This window comes from Sebastes umbrosus, chromosome 18, assembly GCF_015220745.1.
Source record: "Sebastes umbrosus isolate fSebUmb1 chromosome 18, fSebUmb1.pri, whole genome shotgun sequence".
Lineage (NCBI taxonomy): Eukaryota > Metazoa > Chordata > Actinopteri > Perciformes > Sebastidae > Sebastes > Sebastes umbrosus.
The window spans coordinates 10,614,324-10,638,308 of record NC_051286.1 but is presented as its reverse complement, the minus strand read 5'-3'; the positions used below and the strand labels follow the sequence as shown (position 1 = coordinate 10,638,308).

At 40.9% G+C, this 23,985-nt stretch overlaps 2 protein-coding genes across 3 annotated transcripts in view; both read left to right on the top strand.

Moving 5' to 3' along the window:
• The window catches only part of LOC119476624 (protein eva-1 homolog A), an 86,845-nt gene extending 69,143 nt beyond the window's left edge, over positions 1-17,702 (top strand). For both annotated transcript variants that reach the window (XM_037750035.1, XM_037750036.1), the window contains 3 exons: positions 10,258-10,386; positions 13,944-14,144; positions 15,750-17,702. In XM_037750035.1, coding sequence (XP_037605963.1) covers positions 10,258-10,386; positions 13,944-14,144; positions 15,750-16,129 — 710 coding nt within the window. In that variant the 3' untranslated portion in view covers positions 16,130-17,702. The remainder of the gene's footprint in view (positions 1-10,257; positions 10,387-13,943; positions 14,145-15,749) is intronic.
• Positions 17,703-18,274: 572 nt separating this feature from the next.
• On the top strand, positions 18,275-23,485 carry efhc1 (EF-hand domain (C-terminal) containing 1). The gene is made up of 10 exons (XM_037750028.1): positions 18,275-18,446; positions 20,455-20,676; positions 20,778-21,065; positions 21,173-21,322; positions 21,458-21,650; positions 22,039-22,265; positions 22,370-22,510; positions 22,621-22,834; positions 23,085-23,237; positions 23,357-23,485. Exons 1-10 carry the CDS (start codon positions 18,381-18,383, stop codon positions 23,383-23,385), a joined length of 1,683 nt encoding a protein of 560 aa, XP_037605956.1. The 5' UTR covers positions 18,275-18,380; the 3' UTR covers positions 23,386-23,485.
• The last annotated feature ends 500 nt before the right edge of the window (positions 23,486-23,985 follow it).

Here is a 23,985-nt window from a genome sequence, read left to right as displayed (position 1 = left end):
ACACCTGTTGCTTTGCAGACACCCCATTTTGAGGCTTTTTGGTGCATCTCAATTTTGAAATTGTTGAATTATTGTTCTGTCTGTAAAATGTAGGTACGCTCAGTCTTAACCTTGGGAACACATATACTGTTATAAAAGCTTTCTGCCGTACCCACAGCCATCTTTAGTGAGTGGTACTTGCTCAGATGTCATTATGTCATGACTTAAGTACAGGACTTTGGTCAAGTGGTAACGTTATGAATTATTAAGTTGTGATGGATGTAAGTGTTAACTTGAGTTTAGAATTTTTATCACAGTATGAATTCCTGCTTCAGTTCAGTTTTTACTTTTTAAGGCACATATCATACCATTTATGAGGCTTTGAATAAATTAATCAGTCGTAAAAATCAGCCTCCTAAATTGATTTTCCACATTTTGTTTGTTTTTCTTACTGGCTTTTATGTCATTTGGCGATATGCATACAACAGCAGCAGAGACTGGAATGAACCTTGCTCCATCTTATTGTCTCTTTAGGCCTCTGTCAGTCACACCTTTTGATGCATTCAACCATGCAAGAGATCGAGAGACAGAGAGAGAGAAAGAATGTCGACAGCCAACATTCGTCTCAACCCTTGTAGCTGTTACACATTTACAAAGACAACTGTACACTTCATTGGTATATTGAGAGGGACGAACTGGGATACTTTTAGCTAATCCCAGTTTATCTGTCACCAGAGCGCCGTTCATTCCTCAGCTCCCAGTAGACTGTAAGTGTTGATTTTATTAACTGCCGCGTACGACCAGTTGCTGCCGTCTGCTAAAGATAGCACCATTGTTTAGATCAGCCGTGACATATGTTGGAACACGCTCGTTGAATGCTGCTGACTTTATTTCTGTCTAGACAGATCCCGCCACTATCTGTCCTCTCTCTGTTCCATGTCAGTGACAACAAATGACAATCTCAGTCATTTCACGACCTCAGCAGCTCTCCGACCCAATCACAAACCCAGCGTCCCATTACCTCACAACTCTGATATGAAGGAGTGAGTTCAGGCGGGCGGCGCGGTTTGATGATTCAGCGCTGGTCACATCCTTGTTGACCTAGCGGAACATCAGATAATGATGAGGCGGTGCTGACTTGGACAGTGTGCCCGCCTCTCCCACGTCCAGCCGATAAAGACGTGGAAATACAAACATTAGAGCTATCTGAGGGAGGCATTCAGGGTCAGAGGTCATACACAATAATACAAGGGTGTTTTTTTTAAAGGAAGCAGATTGATGAAAAAACAATTTGATGTTCCTATAATGAACGCTGAAGTTCCTGCTGCAAGAAGATGCTGATCGCCATAGTTTACTGTACACAAAGCTCAGAAATGTTTCCAGTTATAGAAAGTTAAGAAACACAAATGAGCTGCTGATTATGTACCTGAATCCTTCTATATAAAGAAAAAATTGTTAAACCACAGAGAGTTTGTGCTGTTAATATTTTAAATGTCTTTTCATAAAAATCGCTTTTGTTTTATGTAATTTTTTGGTCTAATTTGACACAGTTTTTATTATTTTAGCTAAATGCAGATTAATTCTCTTGAAAACATGAGCCCAGATTACCATCTCATCTCGTAATCGACCACATTTTTACTCGGCCTCGCCTTATTTCAGGACTACAACTGTGCGGATATCACTAAATTGCCTGCGCATTGTCTGATTGCTCATAGAAAACAAAGGAAAATCCCCACGCATAAAATCACCTCTGCAATGCCTTTTGATTATTTTATCAAGTAATTTCTCATGGTTCACTTATGCAGTATATATGGCAGTAAAAGAAGTGAAAGATGAGGAATTTTCATTTCTTTTCTGTGGGTGTTTTTTATGGCAATGTGGATCTTTCAGATTAATTTGAGGAGCGCCTCAGTGGTTTGCATGTTCCACATTTTATCGTAAGTGTGTCATGCAGTGTGGGACTCGCACTGGTCTGGTCTTGGTCTCGATACACTAGTCTTGGTCATGACTTGGTCTCGGCGGTCTTGGCTACAACACTGCAGTTTGCATCTGGGCAGTTGTGAGAAAATCCTGCTAGACTCCAGATGAAGTTCTTGATTATAGAAAATTCAGTCTGTTAACAGTACAGTGATCAGTACAGGCAAACAATGCCGGATGTTTAGATTTGTTTCACTGATGATAAAAATCAAGGAGAGAATGAATGTGTGATGTGATTATCACGCTCAGCACCTCGTCTTTGTGCACATTTCAAACTGCGGTTGTGGATATTATCAGTATTGAAGACATCAGTGGGATTCTTGTGTGTGTGTGTGTGTGTGTGTGTGTGGGGTCTGAGAGGGGGGGGAGTGATTTTCTCCCTGATTGTTATGACCCCACGCTGTCAACAGAGCATCTATTCCTGTCTCTGCGTCTGTGCTAATGACACCAACTGTGTGCGCGTGCACGTGTGCGGTGTGTGAGGAGTGTTTAAATAGCCAAAACAGCTGGGATTTTGGAGTCCAACTGATGGCTGTGGTGAAGTGAGAGTGATTACGCTCAGACCTCGTGCTGCTGCATCTGCATGTGTGTGTGCGTGTGCATACATTTGCATTAGTGGGTGTCTCGCAGCAGAGGGATGTGTGTTATCCATTAAAGTAAATGGGAAAGAAAAAAAAGTGAATGTAGGGCAGGGGGCTCAGTGAGGCAGGATTGGGGGTTGAGCTGTTCCACTCTCTCCATCCTGGAATGTACTCCCAACCTTCATGCTTTTAGACTGTGTCACCGTCCAGCTATGTCTCTCTTTACCTGTATTATATTAAAGAACACTGCATGAGCACAAACGTCTTCAGCAGATAGATGTTGTCACAAGAAGCTCCTGCCAACTGAGGGCTTTTCTAGCCTACACAATCCTCGCTGGCTGGATAACTTGAGACCGCTGATTTGATTAAGCTTTCGTGCGTCTGAGCCAAAAGTCAAAAGCTGAACTTTTCCTGGATCTCCAGGATTTGAGGTTCTCATAACGTTGTGTATAGGTTTTCTGAGCTGCGCCTGTTTCTTATTCACAAACAATCACTGTAGTGAACTTCCTAGCAAAGCCAGTTTTCCACCAGTGGCTTTAGAGGAGCTCCAGAAGTGATTTTGGGGTGGATTAAGCTCCTTGTTAAAGGCCACATTGATGGCAATTCGCCTACTGGTAACTTTCCCAACTCATATATTTACTGTTTGTCTTTAGATTTTGCAGGATGACCACCGCTCCACTCGGCTTAATCTTAGCTAAGGAGCGGGAAGTTAGGGGTGTAAGAAATTATAGATCGCGATATTATGTTTTGTGATACTGTATAGATTCACAAAAACACTGTATTGATTTTTAATTAATAGTTTACATGCAAAGATTAGTGGCAAACAGTGGCTCAAGTTGCACAAAAAGTAGTGCTATGATGTTGGATTTTACAGGGACTGTGATAAATGCAACGTCAGATCCCACTGTTCTCGAATAAAAACCTCAGATTTAAAAAAATCGCCATATATCGCCTCGCTTACAGTATTGCAATATATTGAATTGTGTATCATTATACGTATCATACCGCCAGATTAAGTATCAAAAAGTGGGGAAGCAAATTAGCATCTTCACATTCATGTGGAGTTCAACTTTGGTGAACTTTCAGCGCAAATATCGCCACAGCAGGTGATGGCCCTCGCAAGCATTTGTGCATGTGTGACGGTGCCTTTACACTTTATTTGAGCTTTTGCTCTAACAGATCAGTCTTGGTATGCTCTGATGAAGATCTGTTAGACCGAAAGCTCAAATAAAGTGTAACAATGTAAAGATCTAAAGACGTTTATACACCGTGGGCATTTTTTTTGTGCTTGCAGGTTGAGTTGCGCCTTTATTTATGAAACAACAACTCGGAGACTTCGTTGTCCGAACCAAGACGCCAAACTTTATTACTCCTTTCAACCTTGACAAAGACAGCACAGCCCAGATCCACTCCTCCTGTTCTTACCTTTCACAATAAAATCCCTACACATATAATATTCGCAGGCGAGTATTTTGCACTTTTGTGTTGTTCATTCGTCACGCCCCGAGCGTGCAGATATCTCTTTTATCAGTTTTGTCTACAGATTTTAAAAGGCAACTTAGTTATCCTATAAATTCTCTCTTGAAATGTATAAGACAAGTATGTTAAAATATCATCCATATGTTCTGTATCTGTTCCAACACTCGTTTTTATGGCTGCACTATTACACGAAAAAGGAAATGTCTTGTGCATCGTTTGGTGCAGTGAATGTAAATCAATGACTGTCTTGAAGGAGGGGATTTAATGTAAAAAGTATGGCATGCGCTTTGGGATATTGTCGACAGCCATGTAAATTAGATTAGCTTATAGTTAATGGGATAAAACTTTCAAAACCACCGGTATGCTCCTTTAAGCCTCCTGTTGAGGTTACCAAAGTCCCAGTGTATGTTGTAACTCTCTAGTAGACACAGACACTCACAACAAAAGCTAATAGAGTAATTGTGGGTTAGATTGCCCACACTAACGTAAAAATGGAGCAGAACCAGGTCTACTTTGTATAAACGAGAATGAGTGTGTTAATCATGTCCTGTGACACACATGCATTTAGACATGCAGCCCGTCATTTTCACAGTGTGAGGTCGGGTTAGTGCATTCATTTGTGGGAAGATAAACATGACGGTAACGCCTCCGCTTGGCTCAGGTCAGAAAGGTTTGTATCTGTCTAAGCCACTCACATTTTTATTCTGTGCCATCCGCATCTAAACAATACACACTTTTATCTGTATATTGAATATACAGTCCATGTCTTGCATGAAAGGCTGTCAAATGTGCACAAACATTCACACACACTCGAACCCAATCAGCTGCTGTCAACTGGATACTGTTAGAGTGTTAAGCTGGGGGTTCAAGAGAGAGAGAGGAGGAATGCAATCTCAACACCTTCAGCTTCTGCCCTCTTCACCTTGCATGTTGTTCTACAGGAATGCCATTAGCTCAGTGAAAAATGGTTTTGTGTGTGGCTCATGAATGTGAGTGTGCAGATATCTGCGTGCCTGTCTGTGTGGTGTCTTGAGAGCAGGAGAAAGAGCTAAAACAGAATACATTCTGTGAGTCTAAGTGTGTCTATAAACATTGATTTGAGTATTCGAGGTATTGTGTGTGAGTGTGTGTGTGTGTATCAAGTGAATGTTGGGTCTCAGACGGCACTTTAATGTTGTAGATTAAGTAGGCACCGGCTGTGTGCTGATTGAAACCAGACGCTTTTGCTCAGACACATGCTCACATGTGCCAGCACATTGTTTCAATGCACCTTTTTTTTTTTTTTTTTTTTCGAAATGCTATACATCCCTTCAAGGGAAAATTATTACCCAAAAGTGTTATGCGTTTTGTCATCCAAGCACTTAAGCCATCCACTGTGCTATTTTTCAAATCTGATTTGGAACCAAACTCGATATCTTTATGTGGCTGCAAATTAATCCCATCTCCTGTCAGAAGTGTTTGTTGTGCCAGCTGATTAGACTGTAATCAAGTCATTAAATGTGCGTTAGCAGTGGTTATAATCCTCATAGATGTGGTTCAACGTTAAAAGGCAACGAGGGTTGGATGACGCTGGAGTTTCCCGTGTGAAACCAACAACGTGTAGTTGTCTTTGTGTTCACAACCGTTAAGTTTCACTTTCACTTTTGAAACATAGTTATTTTAAACCAAAACACTATGTTTTTCCCTAAACTTAACTAAGTGGTTTTGTTGCCTAAACCTAAAGAAGCTGTTTTATTTGTGTGTTTTATGTGTTAGAACGTGTTACTTTAAAGTTTCGCTTTCACTTTTATGACGTATAAGCTAGTAGGCCCCTACTGACCCACATCTACGACGCTTATATTGAGCGATAACGCACATTTAATGGCCAGATAACAGTCGAACCGGTTGCAGCTTCAGATCAAGTTGCACATAATTCTTGGTTCACCCAGGATAGAGTGTAATTTAGATGAGTGTCACCACATTAAGCTTAGAGTGTATCACAGAAATGTCATAGTGTAGATTAAGCTGTCTTTATTGGGGCCAAAATCTCCACGAGCTAAAGCAGACCAAGCATTAAAGAATGGCCCAGGTCTGATCTCACCTCAGATTTAGCATGGTTTAATATTTCATTATAGCCCCTCTGGCTCACGGGGCTTTGTACCAACTGCACCGGTCAGCACATGGCCCACAAACACACACATGCACACATGCACACATACACTGGCCTGCAGAGCCCAGTGAAAACAAAGCCGGGCTCTGCCAGTGTAAACACGGCCCATTGTTACGGCCGTTCTCTTTCCCGCCTCGTATCTTCGCTACCCCGTGGCGGTCCGGGGTTCTGAGAGGTACAGCGCTGGCAGGGCTCCCGTTCAGAGGAGTTATATTAAGACTCATTTGCCATGCGTTTATGTGACCATGTCATTATAATGCAGGCTGCAGAGTGTGATTTATGTCCTCGGTTTCTCTCCCTCGCACTCCTCTTTCTCTCTTTTACTGGTTCAGTTTTTACTGCTTGGCTCCTTTAAGTGTGGTTTGCGGCCGTTTGCTTCGAGAGGTTTTAGGTTTTTTGACAATTATTTTTAGACAAGCAGCAGTCAATTTACTATAATGTACCAGCTTCTGCCAACAAAGTTAAACCCATAGAAAAACATGGGAAATGTCTGTTTGGAAGGATACATATTCTGATGTTGTGCACATGTGCGTTCTATGTATGTGTCAGGTGTGGTTGTGAGCCGGTGTCTCTCAATTATGTGTCCTTTAATGGTGTAAAAATGTGAGTGTGTCACATCGTGGCGTCTCTCAGCTGTGACCCTGGAACACATGTGCAGCCAATTAGAGCCAATCAGAAGGCTGTAATCAGGGCGTGGCGTGGGGACGGTGGCAGCGTGGCAGTGGGGGAGTTTTAAGACCAGTGATTAGTGTGTCAGACTGATGAGGAAGGACAGGGGGGAGCTGCCTGGCCGAATCCCATTTCTTCATTTCCCTGCGTTTTTCACCTCCACATTTGTTTATTTAGTTAGTGCCAACCAGACCTGGATATAAACGGGGTTTCAAATTCTTGGTTTTTTAACCTATTTAGGCGACAGATTGGTGCGGTTTGCCACATGAGATGATGCAATTACAGAAAGGTATTTAAATGTAAGCGTATACCTTTCTCCAGCTGGCAACTCACCTATAGCACCATGTGAATTCTCCTGATGCAGTACGGTGAACCCGTCTGAGCAGATTAAAACACAGACCAGGAATCATTTACTGACTCCTTTTTGCTCGTGGCGAGCAGAAAAGCAAAAGGCTGGAACCAGATTTGGCGGAGCTCTTTTGAAGTCTGAGTTTCTGTAAACCAGCTTTGTTGTTGTTTGGTGCTCAGAGTTTCTGCAGAAAGATAGCATCAAAAACGTCCTCTCCTCACATGTGCATCGCTCCAGACATCTCTCTCTGCTCAGCTGACACAAGATAATATGGTACATTGTGCATTGCAGAATGAATTAGAGAGTACTAGTGTGTGACTTTGCAAGGAAGTTAATCAATTACCGTTCTCATTGGCTGCACAACAGTGAAAAGAACAATTTAGTGAGTTTAGTAAGTCAGTCAACGTTAAACCCAGTTGAGCGATTAGAGCAGAGTCACAGTAGTTGCACTATGTAGACGCTGCTGTTATTGTTATGTGTGAGTGAAGGACTCATATCTCATATCCCATTTAGCAATGTCACAATCAAATTAAACATGTTTTACTTCTATACTTCTATAATACTGCTGTACACTTGTACCATATACTCACATTTCAGTATTAACATTTATATTGACATTGCGGAGTCTTTACAGTCTTTATTTGCTGCAGGATTACAAACTTTGTTTGATAGTTTGAATATGGAAGGTGGACAACTTCATTCAACAATGTTTATAATAAAGTAATTTTCGATAAATTGTGAGGTAAATATTGGAGTAATTTGGCAGTAATTCCAACGAAATTTCAAATAGGTTACTTGCTAATTATCACCTAATTACCATGAAATTTGCGGACCTGTAAAATGAAGTGTTACCATGTCTTGTTTTGTTAGTCCACAACCCGAAGATATTCAGTTAATATGACATAAAACAGAGAAAATAAGGAAATCTCCATATTTGAGAGGCTGAAAACAGCATTTTCTGCCATTTTTGCATGAAAAATGACTTTAATGATTAATCAATTATCAAAACAGACATCCATCTAGTCCCCATCTTTACATATACATACTGCTCAATGATGGCTATATGTGTGTGCCTTGTCATATATTTGCAAGTGCCCTGGCCAGAGTGCCCTCCGCCCTCACCAATATATCCTGTGCTGTCAATCTCTAATGTCAGCAATCTATCTAAAAGGTAAATGCTGTATGCCATTAAATAATCTATGCAATAAATGCCGGTAGTTAAATGTTCCTGCTCCGTCTTTTCATCATTGCTTATTGGAAAAACCTCGTAATGTGTCCGGGGCATAAGTAATATCCAGCGGAGGGGAGCGTTGTGAGGTCTGCGCCGCTCCTTCCTGCACTTTGATTGACTCTTGGAGCGCTGCCAGAATCCGTCTCTGGAAATCTGATCAGTGTGTTTATTCATCGGCCTTTAAACAAATGCTCCATTTTTACCCTAAATCACATGTCACAGTTTCACTATTAGTGCTACTGATGTCAGCAAAACGCAGGCAGCTGATTATTCTTCACTGCTTGTCTGTTTGTCTGGAGCAATGAAGATGCAAGACAGGCAGACAGACAGCTGGACAGACGGTCATCAGTTGAGCTGTAAATCACCACTGATCTGACAAACACAGTGACCGGAGCGTGGCCCGGCCTCCGAAACCACATGTGAGCGGGCAGGAATGTATAGCCCACTGCATTGTGGGTTTGTGTCTGTGGGGAAGGAGTGCAGACTCCCTGACTCACAAGACACTGTGAGGTTGGGGGATGTGAAGGGGTGGTGAGGAGGACGAAGGGGGGGGCATAACTTTCGGGAATTAGAGTGCAAAGTCAGGAGGAGTGTGTGAATCACGACCATCTTGCTGTCTCATTTATAGCTCCTTATTCTTCCATCATGATGAACTCTTGAGTTTTCACTTTTATTTTAGCTTAAATAAAATGTTTGAGAGATTAAAGGGATAGTTTGCGTGTTTTGAAGTGGGGTTGTATGAGGTACTTATTCCTAGTCAGTGTATTACCTACAGTAGATGATGGTCAGCATGCCTCCAGTTTGGAGAAACAGACTGGAGTTACCGCATGGAACCAAAGCAATGAACTGTTGTGGACGGGGACGGCACAACATATTTTAGCCACCTAAAAGAAAGGCCCACCTAAAAAAATCAATACCAGTGTACGCTATATTTAGAATATTTTCACTGGTTTATCTTGCCGTGAGACAGCCATACAGTCTCTGTTTCCAACGGGGAACTGAAGCCGTTATCTGTGCTCTCGCCAAAGTAACCAGACTCCATTGAGGAAAAGAAAACTGTAATTTTACCTCGAAGAACACGGAAGTTGCTGGTCTACCTCTGCCTCAATCAGTTTGTGTTATTGTGTGAATTTGGTTAGTTCAGATTCACTAAAGCCACACAACAGCACAAATAATTAATTGAGGCAGCGGTAGACCAGCAACTCCCATGTTCTGCAAGGTAAAATTACTATTTTTTTCAATGGAGTCTGGTGGCTTTGGTGAGAGCATAGATGGATACAATGGCTTCCAGTCAGAAAAGGCTGTCTGACAGCAAGATAAACCGGCAAAAATATTCTAAATATAGCGTACACTTATACTGATATTGATTTTTTTAGGTGAGCCTTTCTTTTAGGTGTCTAAAATACGTTCTGCTGCTGCCCTCGTCCACAGCAGCACATTATATTGGTTCTGTTCTTCTTCTTCTTCTGGGGACGTGCCGACTGTCATCTACTGTAGGTGATACGCTGACTATGGATACCTCACACAACCCCTCTTCAAAACGCACAAACTATCCCTTTAACACTACTCAGAATCAGAAAGATAAGAAATATTTATGAATTGTCATTTCTTTCTGAATATTTGCAGACTTCCTGTTTATACCAATATATTTATGATTAACAAATATAAGCAGATAATATTGCCTAATCGATATTTTTCAGGCTCTGTGCAGAACTGAATTAGAAATGACCGCTATACATCTCCTTTTCAAATCATCTAATTATCCTCTGTATGTTTCTTTGATTCCCTCTCCCCCCCCCACCCAACCTCCCCTCCTTTGCTCCACCTATCCTTCTCTTTGAAGTCCCAAAGAAGTTGCTCCAGGAGCATGGACCGGTGTACTCCCCTCCACCCAGCAGCGCCCATGACCCCAACATAGTGGGAGACAGCCCTCCGGAGGGGAGCTCAGTCAAAAGCCCCGACGCTGTTCCAGGTGAGCAAAACGACCAACACTCTCACTCTCTCACACACACTGACACACACACTCGGCCTCCCATGGAGAGCAGTTAACACTAAACAGTCCCGAGGCCTCCCAGGCATCAAGAGAAACAGTAATTCAGGTCTCAAGTCAGGGCATATATGTATGTATATTTAAAGTCGCCCGGGTTCAACTGTTTCCATATGTATCCAAGCAGAGCCATCGGTTTGGACCATTTATGATCATTGGTCTTAAAAATATACTGCTTTTCCAAGAGCCAACGATGTGACCACAGTCTAAATCAGGCTGCTATACTGTCTAACCCCCATCGAGAGAGAAAGACAGACGAAGAACAATGAAATGAAAGAGCGCCAGCAAGGAAGGAAACTTAAACAAAGCTTTATTCATGAGGGATGGTGGCCTGCGTCCAGCACACTAATTACTCTGCTCAGCCACCGGCGCTGTTCTGATTAGGAGGATAGACGAATGAATGAGGAGGTAAGAGAGGGAGCGGACAGGAGATGTGTGCTGTGGTGCTGCCAGTGCCTGACGCATGAGTGGCTTCACTTCCTTCCAATCTCTTCACTTAAAGCTCATCTAGAAAAACCTGTTTCCACCTCTGATGCACCGATGAAACATATGCAGGCGGAACAAGAAACATTTTACTGTAAATATAGGTGTCCTCATCGTCTCATTTCTCTTTGTTTTTGTTTTTTTCAACTGGATAGAGGGATGGGCGTAAAGAAACAGATTTGACCTTTCCGCTTGACCAACATGTTGTCAGTTTACTAAACAGCTGGATCACCATTTTCACAACATACCTCTTAAAGGAATAGTTTGATATTTTTGGGAAATACTCACATTCGCTCTCTTGCCCAGAGTTAGATGAGAAAATTGATACGATTTAAGGAGGACCTATTATGCTGTTGTGCTTTTTCCCCTTCTCTTTAGTGTGTTATATTGTTTTTTGTACATGTAAAAGGTCTGCAAAGTTACAAAGTCTACACCAAAGGGAGTTACTCTCCCCCACAGAAACACTGCTCTTGAACTACCTGAAACGTCTTGCTTGAAGTCCTGCCTTTTCTTCCGTCACATTGTGATGTCACCAAGTATCATTTTTTGCAGAATATCTGCCTAGCGGCTAGTTCAGCAGGCCCTCAAACAAAGCTAGTTAGAGCGGAGCTGGAGCGGATTCCGAAGAGTTTGGTTCAGTTGACCAATCACAACAGAGAGGCCCAGCTGACTCAAGAGCTCAAACAGAGCATTTCAGACGGAGGGTGAAAAGTGGTCCTGCAGCACAGCTGGTATGAGAAAAATAAAGCATTTTTTGAACATTAAACATGTTCTAGTAGACACCCAAAATACAAGTATGCACCTGAAAATAAGCACAATAGGTCCTCTTTAAACTCTTGATTTTCCTCTTCTCTTTGCACTCAACTTCCATATGAATCTCCATCATTCCAAATGGAAATTATCAACTTACCCCCAAATTTCAGCCGGACTTATTTGTGTCTTTGAAAACTTTAGGATCTTATCTAGAATTTAAAATAGAAGTTTGTGAATTCGAACACCACATGGCAGGACAGGATCACTTTTTAGAAATGGACCCGCCCGTTAGAAAGGTTAAAGAGGTTAAAGCTGTAAACCACAAGATGCTGACGTTTTATTGTCTCCATCTTTGGTCCTAACTGCTCATTGCTGTGTGGTGTTTCTGCACTGCAATCATTTGGCCATTACAGTGTTGTCTTTTTTTTTTTTTGTCCCTTTAGCCATGATTCCGGCTATACCTGGTCATAACTACCCTGTTACTCTTATGTCTGTTCATAAAGGGATAGTTTGGGTGTTTTCAAGTGAGATCGTATGAGGTACTTATCTATAGTCAGTGTATTACCTACAGTAGATGACGGTCGGCACGCCCCCTGTTTGGAGAAACAGACAGGAGTACCAGCACGGGAGCAAAGCAATGTACTGCTGTGGACGGGGACGGCAGCAAAACATATTTGAGACACCTAAAAGAAAGGCCCACCTAAAAAAATCAGCATTAGGTTAAGTGTACGCTATGTATAGAATATTTTTGCCGGTTTACCTTGCCGTCAGAGAGCTCTTTCCAACTTGGAACTGAAGCCGTTGTATTCATCTATGCTCTCGCCAAAGCCACCAGACTCCATTGAAAAAACCTGTAGTTTAATTTTACCTCACAGATCACGGTGGTTGCTGGTCTACCGCTGCCTTGATCGATTAGTTTGTTCTTTGTTATTGTGTGACTTTGGTGAATTCGAACTAACCAAAGTCTACTGTAGGTAATACACCAACTATGGATAATTACCTCATACAACCTCACTTCAAAACACCCGAACTATCCCTTTAACACATCTCTGTTCTGTTGATGATTGTGAAAACATAAAATGTCACTCCGTTTGAGGCGGATCATTATTGTGTCAACACACATGCAGAATTTATTATTGTCAAAATGCCATTGAATTATTCAGATTTTAAATAAATGAATTATTAATAATGATTTCACCTGAATTGATCAAGTTAAAAGTATTCAATCAAAAGAGCAACTACTGCATTTCCATCATTAAGTATTCTGTATTTTCTAGCACTGCTGGTGTTTCCTATTGACGATTCGTTAGAAACAGAGATTATGGTCTGGTGGTTGAACGTTAGCTGATGTGTGCGCCACCACAGCCGTGGGTCCAGGTGGAAACATTTACCTTCTCAGTGAGCAATTCTAGTCTAAACTGCATTTATCAGATAAAGAGAGCCTGACGCACCTTACTGACTTTGCAATTAGAGGTCATTGGTGTGTGTGACAGTTCACCAAAGCATGCTTACCTACGCTGACAAAAAATAATCAAGCAGGTAAGACTTAGGTCAGTGAAGTGAGTGCTTCTGTTTATTTTGGTCTGTCTCAGCTTAAGGGTTGTTTTCAATGCTTATTCGTGGAGCTAAAGTTACAGTAGTTAAACATCCCACCTAAACACCTCTTCAGGTTAACTAGATGCGACTACAATCAGAAAGTAGTCTACGGTCCTCTTCCGACTCTTGCATATACAACACAAGCCGGCATGTAAACACCAAAAAAGAAGTCATGCTGCGATGAAAATCCAGAGGAAGAAACATTTGTTCTCGTCTATAAATAGATTGTTTTCTGAGATTTTTAGAGGAGGCTTTTGAAATGTTGCCAAAGTACAAACTTTTCCCATGTGTCCCGTCTGTTCTCTTAACGACCTGAGTCAGAATGAGTTTGACAGAAGCGGATGTTGTATTATCTCCTGAATCACACAAGTGAACATGTGTGCGTCTTTTATGCGTGATGCATCTTTTTTATACAGAAGCGTATCTCCTTTAATCGAAAACCACGGCGAGACGGCGGATGACTCAGCGGTCCGAACGCCGTAGTCACAATACCTCGGAGAGAATACGCTCTGACTTTACAGTAAATGTGTGGCGTCATAATCTGACTGTACATGTGGTCATGAAAACATCTGTCTCTAAATAGAGAATTCAAATGAACTATCCTCTTAGTCTGCTTTGTGTTGTTAAACTGAACTTTCCTGCTTTTGCAGAGAGGAAGAAGATCAGGGAGACGAACCCCAACGAGGAGAAGTTTTCAGAAGCCGGAATAGGAGGAGGAGGAGGTGGTGGAGGAGGTGGAGGAGAAGAAAGTCCACCGCGGCCCCCAGACATGAATCCCATCATCAACTCCACCTCTAGCGCCAACATGGCCCTCATCAGCAACGCACTGGCAGCCTACAATTACATATCAGGTAGGACAACATCACTTGAGTAGCATAAAGATGCAGGTAAGTTAGAGACCTTAAGATGATCTCTTTTCACTCCTTCTACCACATTTTTATTAGAGAACAGGGCTGGATCTTAATATCCAAGGGCTGATTGAGCTCTAGATTAGTTCTCGGCCAGTCATATGTGTAACAATGGGATTTCAGTGCATGATTTCATGTGTGCTAGGGTTGCACAATTAATCGGATATTAATCACGAATTTGGCTTCTCACAATTAAATGAACATGATCGACTGCTATATTGACGTTTAAAATGCTGCACTCATAGAAAACTCTGCTGCATATCAAATCGAGCGCTTCCTAAACAAATAGCCAGCCTCCAGGGGGGGGATCCAGATGTTTTGGCTTCACTTTCGGGGAGCTGTCATGCCGCTGCGTGCGCACCCTATAACGGCAGCCTGTGAAAAACTATCCTAAATATTGCGGCTGCAGTCCAGAGTAGAAGAGTTATATTTTGGGTAAAAAGTTTTGGTACAATTTCATTTATATTTTTGCTTTTAGGAGATGCACTGTGAATAAGGACTAGTCTTATTTTGATGCATATTATCATACATTAGCAGGAATGTAGCACAACATGGAAGTGAAAGCAGTGCTCCGTTTATTTAAATGTGAAAATGCATTAATTAAAAAATATTTTGTCCCTAAAAACAATGAATAATTGTGATAAATAATCGTGATTGAATGATGAATATTGATCAAAAATAATTGTGATTATCATGTTGGCCATAATAGTGCAGCTTGTGTGTGCTACATGTGTGTGGCATGTTATCTTTTGGGTAAAAAAAAAAAAAAGCCTGTTTCCTTTTTCCTGGGACTGAACGTGGGTAAATGTGGCCCGAAGGAATGCAGATGTTAGGCAGAGATAACAGCCACTTACACACACACACACTCAGTCACCTGCTTCAGCCAGCTGCTTAAACAGACGCTGCAATATTCTATGTGTTTGGATACTTCCTGTTTTATGACCTCAAGTAAACTCAAATAAACAGTTTATACATAGCGAGATGCACAAGTCATACAGTCAGATAAACATAATGTAGGCTGAACATGTGTAAGGTCAGCTAACTGGACTTCTTGAAGAGTTTTTTGTAAGGTGCCACAAAATGTATATTATTAATATTTGCAGTTTGTTCCCCTTTTCATTTGGAACTTTGAGGGTCTAATGATCTGAAAACCTCAGTACAAATGAAAAGAAAGATGCTGAGCTGAGTCACAGAGTATAGCTGAGTAATAGTGTTATGGCATTAAGCTTGAGGTGGTGGGACACATTAACCAACATTAACAACATGTGAAAACACATTTCTGAACACAAGAGGAAGGAGAAGTACTTAGCAGAATTTGTGAGACATTTTTGCCAAACCAAGTCTGGGAAGTGACTAATATGAGCTGTAAGCCAACATTCATTACAGCGAGTGAGCCGCCAAGTGAAATATTTCATAACAGAGCAGGTTGAACAGGTCAGAGGAAAATAAAAACCATCAGTCACAAAGATCCAATTAAATGTTTGACATGTTTTCTGTAACTAAACGCAGCACTTCTTGTTCTCCATCTTTCTCCCCCCTTAATAACAGACCACCCAGAGCGGGCGGCGCTCTTCTTCGTCTGCGGCGTGTGTCTGGGCCTCTTCCTCACCCTCTTCGCCCTGGTGATCCAGATCTCCTGTCGCACCGACTGCCAGCCCCGCCAGCGGCCTCCAACCAAGAAGCGAGCGCGCCCCGCTGACTCGTCGTCCGAGTCCAGCGACTCGGACTCGGACTGGGACACCACCTCGGACCTGTCGGCGCGCCGGCACCGGCGGTTCGAGCGCACGCTCAACATGAACGTGTTCACGTCGGCGGAGGAGCTGGAGAGGGCGCAGAGGCTCGAGGAGAGGGAGAGGATCATCCGGGAGATCTGGATGAACGGGCAGCCTGACATCCCTGGGACGCGGAGCCTCAATCGGTATTACTGAGGACTTGCTGAGGGGCTTTTTATAGAAAGCTTGACTTGAAAATTTAGTACGCACTTGGGTTGGAAGAGGCAAGAGACCCTCATGGAGCTTTATAAGCAAACTGTGGACTGATGAGAACAGTACAGACTTGGGAAGAAAGTCCTCCCTCTCTGCTGGTTTGCTTATTCCTCTGGGCATCATAAGCTGCACCCCATTCAGTCAGAGAATAAGCTCCCACTCTGCTTGGTAAGCTCACCTCTTTCTGCCGGAAGCGAGGGGTGAAAGGCTACGCCGCCTTGCCCGTGACCTCAGCAGGCCTTTTTGAAGTGGGGATTTATGGGTTAGCCGCCTTAGACACACACAGGCCTGCAGAGACTGAAGGACCAAGGCCTTCGGATGGCTGTTTCATTCAGAACGTGACACTTGGAGCTTCATGCTCGGCACCCTCCAGTATTCAAGTGTGAACGCTACAGAGGGGCAGCGTAAAGCAGAAAGAAGTGCACTATGGGACGTTAACGTAAGACAATCTTTTCCACAGAGGATAACCATGCTGCCTTTATAAAAAAAAAAAACCAAAATATATTTTTGGGGGATTCATCTCAACCCTTATGAAATCTATTTTATAATATTTAATAGTTTATTGATGTTGTGTGTATTTTTTGTTCTCAAGTATGGTTTATTATGAGATATTTTTATACTTGGCAAAGGTTGTCTGGCACCTCAGGGATGCAATCCTAGTGTTTCTGTGTTCGGTTGATGTATTTGCTTCCTAAAGAAGGGGATCAGCCCGTTTAAACCGCTAAATGTCAGCATTTAAAGAAAAAGAATTAGAGAGATATCATATATATAAAGAACCTCAAAGAGGTTTAGTGATTTAACCTTATTTTTGATACAGTATGTTTTAATTCACAGTGCAGTGCCTTTTCTAGCTATTAAGTCACTGTTGTCAAGCGTGCAGCTGGTGTATAACCCAATAACTGGTCGTGATTTATTAAATTGGATATCCCAGATTTATTTTATCATATACGTATTCCCCTTTATTGTTTGGTGAGGTGGAGCATGTGTCATTCTCCCCAGATGTAGATGGACGAAACCAGAATATGGCAATTTTTACCAGTGAATTTGCTAGAAATTATTCTTCAGGTCTTGTGTCGACCGTGCCCCCTTACTTCAAAGAAACCAGTGCTAAACCAGATGTTCGCTGCTCGTGGCCATCTGGAGAAGGAACCAGCACTGGAAAAAAAAAAAAAGGTTCACACATGGACCTGCAGTGCAACCTGCGCCTCTTAAATCATGTCGCCAGTTTCATAAAATAAGCTATATTGTCAATCCAGCTCTGTTTGCGCTGCCCTGGATTCAAGCGTAGAAATGATTATAGTTTTCATACTAAAAAAAAAGCTTGGTATTTTCCTGACTGAGAGTTTAATTGAGAGTACACAGGACATATTAGGGTCATCCACGTAAAGACGGCCACTCTATATCTAGTTTTTATAAAGACTGTTTCAATTTAAGTGGGGTTTAAAATGTGCCGATAGCTGGTAAAGTGAGACCAAAATATGACTCCTGTGCTTGGAATAAACTGTGTTCAAAATAACTAAGCCCACTGTTTTTGTTTAATTTTGCACATTTTGTTTTCTGAAATTATGTTTTAAATGTCAATTAACTAATTAATTAAAAAAAATAATTAACTAACTGCTCTAATCTCATAATAATACTGCAAATATAGAGAGTAAACACACTGTTCAATAAGGTCACCATGAATATGATGGATGACCTGTGAGATTTGTTGGTGTTGCTCGCCCCCTGGTGGTGAAGTTAGAGCTCTACAGTTTGTGTTAATTAAGTAAATGAATAAGTTATCATAGTTATTTATAGCTATGGCAAATTATTTTCTAATATAACTACTTGAATACATTGTAACACGTGAGCTACTCACCACAGAATATTAATAAATAAAAAAAACAACTTGATTTTAAGGAGGAAATGCTATTTAACTTTTTTTTTTTATTTTTTTTATTTTTTTTATTTTTTTTTATCATTCTGGATATATATCCTTGTGTTTTCCCATCTGAATTTTCTTTTAATTAGTAGTTTTCAGATATATTTGTATACTTTTTTATTTACTTTGTTGCTGTGGTGCCGTTGCCATGGATACCACAAACAATTACCACCTCAGAGCTACACGGTAACAAAACCCTCTGGTGCTAATTAACACCACAAATTGAATTAGATTACTAAAGTTAAACGGTTTAACATTTACAAAGGAGCAGTAATGTCTTGGAACTGGGAGAGCCACGGACTACCGTTTTTACCTGGATACACTTTTCGGGATGTAACGGTAAGAATAAAGTCAAACATAAAACTAGGTTATCTTTGCTAAAGGAAAATGTTTTTTACACTAGTTATTGAGCTATTTGTTTAGCTGTAACCTTTTACTAGAAGGCTGTTAGTCACATTTAAACCATATTAGCAAGGAAATGTGCTTTTCTCTTTCTGTAATGCAAACTGCAGTCTCATTCCTGATTCCTGATGCTGTTCAGGCCTGACCTGAAATTCTCTATTGAAGTGTTTATTCCAGTGTTGCATTATCTTTTTTATATATATACTTTATTTGTTTCCCTTTTTTCAAGGTTGTTTTCATATATGCAATTTACAGTTCGTAATTACAATAGTTTATAAACCAATTTTTAAGTAGATGAGCTTATAGACCAACTCATCAAGTACACTAGAAAAAACAACTTCAACATTCAAAATTTAAATAAAATTAAGAAAATAAATAATAATAATAATAATAATAATAATAATAATAATAATAATAATAATAAAAAGAAAGAATAGTGTTACAATTTTAGTTATTTAAAAGGGGTTTTTTTAAATTATTTTTTTGCACAATTTAAGACTATACAACATAACAAAATAAATAAATGAACAATATACAGTGCAGGAAGAGGCAAAAAACCCACTGGGCTTATCTGAAGCCTCCACCTAGAAACAAGATTAATATAAATAAATAATATGACTACATAATAGTGATAAACAATTAGGTGTGTGTTGCGTGGAAGTGTATGGTTAGTGTTTGTGAGGAGGATATTGATTTAAATATCTATAAAGACTTCTTCAAACAACATTGTGAGTGGGAAAAAATAAAAAACATAAAAACAGATACATGGACAACAAGAGGAAAAGCAATTACAAAACAGCAATTAAATGACCCTTTAAGCGACTTTTGAGACATTTGACAGACGAACAGTTTATTGATAGATGTGAAAATGATTTGATCTGCTTAAAGATTTTCATTTAAAGGTCCCATATTATACCAATTTTCAGGTTCATACTTATATTTTATGTTTCTACTAGAACATGTTTACATGCTGTAATGTTAAAAAAAAAAACTTTATTTTCTTCGTAATGTCCGCGTGAATATGCCTGTATTTACCGTCTGTCTGAAACGCTCCGTTTTAGTGCATTTCAACAGAATTGCAACTAAATTGCGTTGCTAGACAACAGTTTGGGTCAATGTTTACTTCCTGTCAGCTGATATCATTCACATACACTGCAACAAGGCCTATTGAAAGAGGCTGGGACACGGTTTTCGCTCTCTGGGGTATGACACATGCGCAGTGTAACTGGAGCTGCGGTCGTGCGTTGCTATTGGCTCAATTTCAGCGAGTGCACACCAGATTTTACTGTGCATGTGTTGTACCCCAAAGATATGACATGTTGATGCGTGGAAGCTCCTCTTTTCACCCTCCTTGCAATGCAACCGGAAATAAACTGCCTACTTAATACCACAAATTTACTAAAGTTGTATCATGTTTACGTTCAAAACTGTGAAATGGTCTAAATATTGTATATTTGTGACATCACAAATGTACAGAAATCCTGACAGCTTATTTAAACACACAGTTTCCAAATACAGACTGTGTGTATTTCTCTGTGGATTGAGTGTTTCGATACTTTCACAGTATTTATATATCAGTTAAACCTGCTTTATAATAAAAAACAATATGAAAAGCTCACATTTTACAATATGGGACCTTTTAAATAAATGTCTGCTAAGTCACTATGTATAGCCGAAGGAGGTAACACAATGGTGATTGAGCCTATGGCCCACTGATGAAAGTATTTGCAATGATTAGATATTTACAGAATTACAAAACTGGGTGTCTGTGGTGAAGAAAATCCTGTATTAACATACAGATATACAGATATAACATTGTTTTCACTCAAATAGAAATTCTAAATCAACCAGGACTGCAATCTTAAGGATTGCCACTTTAAATTTCTCTCTTTATTGTGATTAACCAGAGCTAATGTATTCTCTCCTGCATGATGTTTCTCTGCAGAAGTCAGCCTTCCAACGTCCCCAGACTCTGGGCTATAGAAATGGCTACGCTCTTCCCCATCGCCCCATTGTGGGCGTTGGACAGGATCCTCTTCTATCATTGCAGCTGATCGAACAGCAGATCAGTGAGTTGTCCTTGGACACACCAGAGATTACTTATGGCTCCTTTGACCGTGGTGTAGTCGAGGACTTCATCCCAGCACATGTGGCCCTCGACAAGAAGGTACAATAAAAACAGTATTTAAGGATTTTTGTCGCTGTCCAATAAGCTGTTTAATTAATTCCTTGTTCGTCTGTTCTCCACCACCCTCTCTTGTCTTGTAGGTGTTGCGCTACTATGCGTACTTTCAGGAAAATATCCAGTTCTCCCCCGCTGAGGAGCACCGCGTGCGGCCCGTGGTCATTTACTACTACCTTGAGGATGACAGCATGTGCATCATTGAGCCCGTGGTGGTGAATTCTGGGATACCGCAGGGGACACGGATCAAACGCCAGCGTCTGCCCAAGAATGACCTCGGGGAGCATTACCAGTGGAAAGACCTCAATATCGGCATGGACCTGGAGGTGTACGGGGTCACGTACCACATCGCACTGTGCGACACCTTTACAAAGGTACAACACTCACCTGTATGAATGCTCTCACAGAGTGTTTTTGTCTGTGTGTCTAACACAAAATATGGATATGTTGTTGTAAATATGCTCTCATTCATCATATATAGGAATTTCTGGAAAGTGAGGGCATTGTTCTGAACGACCCGGAGCCGATGCCTGTGGATCCTTACGGCAATCGTCCCAAAATCCCTCAAACTTCCCACACGACACCCTCTGAAGCCGACCAGAAGCATCAGTTTCTCACCATGGATCGTAAGGTAAAGGAAGTTCCCTCCATTCCAAACTCACTAAGTGATCTCGTGAAGTGATCTTGCATCATTAATCAGGTGTTTGTACCTTGAGATTTTGAATTTGGCATACCAATTTCAGGCTTTTATCCTCTTCTTGGTCAGGTGCTGCGGTTCTTTGCCCTGTGGGATGATTCTGACTCTATGTTCGGGGAGGTCAGGCGCGTCACCATCCAGTATTTCCTGGCGGACGACACGGTGGAGATCAGAGAGTTCCACGAACCCAACAGCAGCCGGGATCCCTTCCCTATCCTGATGCGCAGACAGAAGCTGCCCAAGAAAATGAAACCAAAGTCTAGTGAGATGCAACGCTTTTCCTGTATATATAACTGCATTAGATCTGATACAGTGATTTGGTCAGGTGTCTCTTTGCATCCAGTCATGTACAGTAAAAGTGAATACCTTTAGAAACAAAAAATAACATAACATGAACACAATTTACATCATATTGCTCTGTAATTGAGTATTGGTTATGTTTTTGTCAACATTTTTTTGCACTTTGCAATTGATTTATTAATTAATTAATTAATTTATTTATTTATTTATTCATTTATTAATTAATTTATTTATTCATTTATTTATGCATTTATTTATTCATTATTTATATATTTTTAAAGAGACAACAAAAGAAGAAATTTAAAGACAAATTGACACTAATAACAACAGTCTTACTTGTTTCCTCCCAGAGACCTTTCCCAGCTGTGTGCTGGAGGTTTCAACAGCAGAAGTAGATGAGTATTACTTCCCCAAAGACTTCCAGTTGGGTCAGACAATGACGCTGCTGAGCCGCCGATTTCTGCTGTACGACTGTGACGGCTTCACTAAAGAGTATTACCAGAAGAACCACCCTGACATGGAGACGAAACCCTCAGAGATACAGATAAAGACTGACCTGCCTCAGGAGAGGAAGAAGGTGAGAAACTGAAATGTATTATTCATCTATTTTTGGTCATATGTGAATTTATGTTGTTCTAGATCATTTTCTCATTCATGACCCTCTCCTGTCCATGTTTACAGGACGTTCCTCCCTATAATGGCTTTGGATCGCTTGAAGACTCTCTCCAGAATTGTTTGTCTTTAATTCCTGAGCGTCCCAAAAAGAATCTGATAAAGATGCTGGAAAACAACCTCAAGGTGTTGCGCTTCAAAGCCAGGCTGGTGAGTCGACATGTAGACACCAAAATACATTCGCAAAACTCAAAGCCATCGACAACAAAACACATTATTCCTTTCCTTGCTTAAGCTGTCCTGTTTTACTGACATTCCAGGAGTCCCAGAATCCCGAAGACGAGGGACGAAATTTCATACTGTCCTACTTCCTGTCCGATGACATGATGAGTATTTTTGAAAGGAACACTCGCAACTCCGGCATCATTGGTGGTCAGTTCCTGAAAAAGACGCGCGTTCCCAAGCCGGGCGCTACGGTGGACAATCCTGAGTTCTACTCGCCTGCAGACTTTGCTATTGGAGCCACTGTGGAGGGTAACTTTCTCACTTTAACAGCCTGTATTCATTTTTCTGTTATCATGTCTTAGTTTCCAAAAGGATTTTTTTATTCTGAAACTACAGCATCTTTTCTCCCAGGAAAAAGCAAGAATGTATAACTCATGTTGCTACTGTACCATACATTGTCTTCCTATAATAGAGATAATAATTTATTTTCCCAGTAGGGGATCAATATGAAATAAAACCTAAAAGCTCATCACAGCATCTTTCTCGTCTGTTTTTGTAGTTTTCAGCCACCGATTTGTGTTGACCGACGCTGACCACTATGTGCTGACGTACCTGCAGTCCATCGCGAGCCAGATCCCTCGTCAGACGCTGGATTCTCACAAGAAGCTGCAGGGTGTGGGGACGGCAAATAACCAGCCAGCTGACCAAATAGGTAAAAATCAAGTCAGCCATTTAGCAAAACATGCCTCTTTTTCTCAGTAGATCTCACTGTTTTTAAAATGTTGGACTTATACAACAATTTATAGCCTTCTTTTTTTCATTCTTTGTCAGGTGATGATGTAACAGAGCCGTCTTCATGATATCAGGGAAGGCTGGGTTGCCTCAAGAATCCCCACAAATCAAATCCTTTCCTTTGCAGAATGTTTCTTAATATAATAAACAAACACTGGACCTGCTGCAGAAAGTGCGACTTGTTTGGTAGAATCTGTTTGGTGTAAGTGTATATCCTACTTATATTGGGCATGTACCAAGCGGTTGCCAAGGCCTACCCTAAAATCTGATCAAAAATACAAAGTTATGTATGTGAGACGGGCAAACAAACAAGTACATGTTATTAGGGCTGCAACTAACGATTATTTTTTATTGTAGATTAATCTGTTTAATATGATTATTTTCTCGATTAGTTGGTGAAATGGTGAATAATGTTGATCAGTGTTTCCCCAAAGATGACGTCCTCAAATGTCTTGTTTTGTCCACAACTCAAAGATATTCAGAAACCAGAAAATATTCACATTTAAGAAGCTGGATTCAGAGAATTTTGACTTTTTTTTTAATTACTCAAACCAATTAATCAATTATCAAAATAGTTGGCGATTAATTTAATAGTTGAGAATGCTTGCAGATCTAGATATTAATTTGGGGACGGCAGTAGCTCAGTCTGTGGGGACTTGGCTTGGGAA

Coding starts and splice junctions, on each gene's coding strand:
- efhc1 (XM_037750028.1), top strand. CDS start 18,381: ATGTCTTGGAACTGGGAGAGCCACGGACTACCGTTTTTACCTGGATAC. Junction 22,266..22,369: donor TGCCTCAGGAGAGGAAGAAG/GTGAGAAACTGA, acceptor CCATGTTTACAG/GACGTTCCTCCCTATAATGG. Junction 23,238..23,356: donor CCAGCCAGCTGACCAAATAG/GTAAAAATCAAG, acceptor ATTCTTTGTCAG/GTGATGATGTAACAGAGCCG.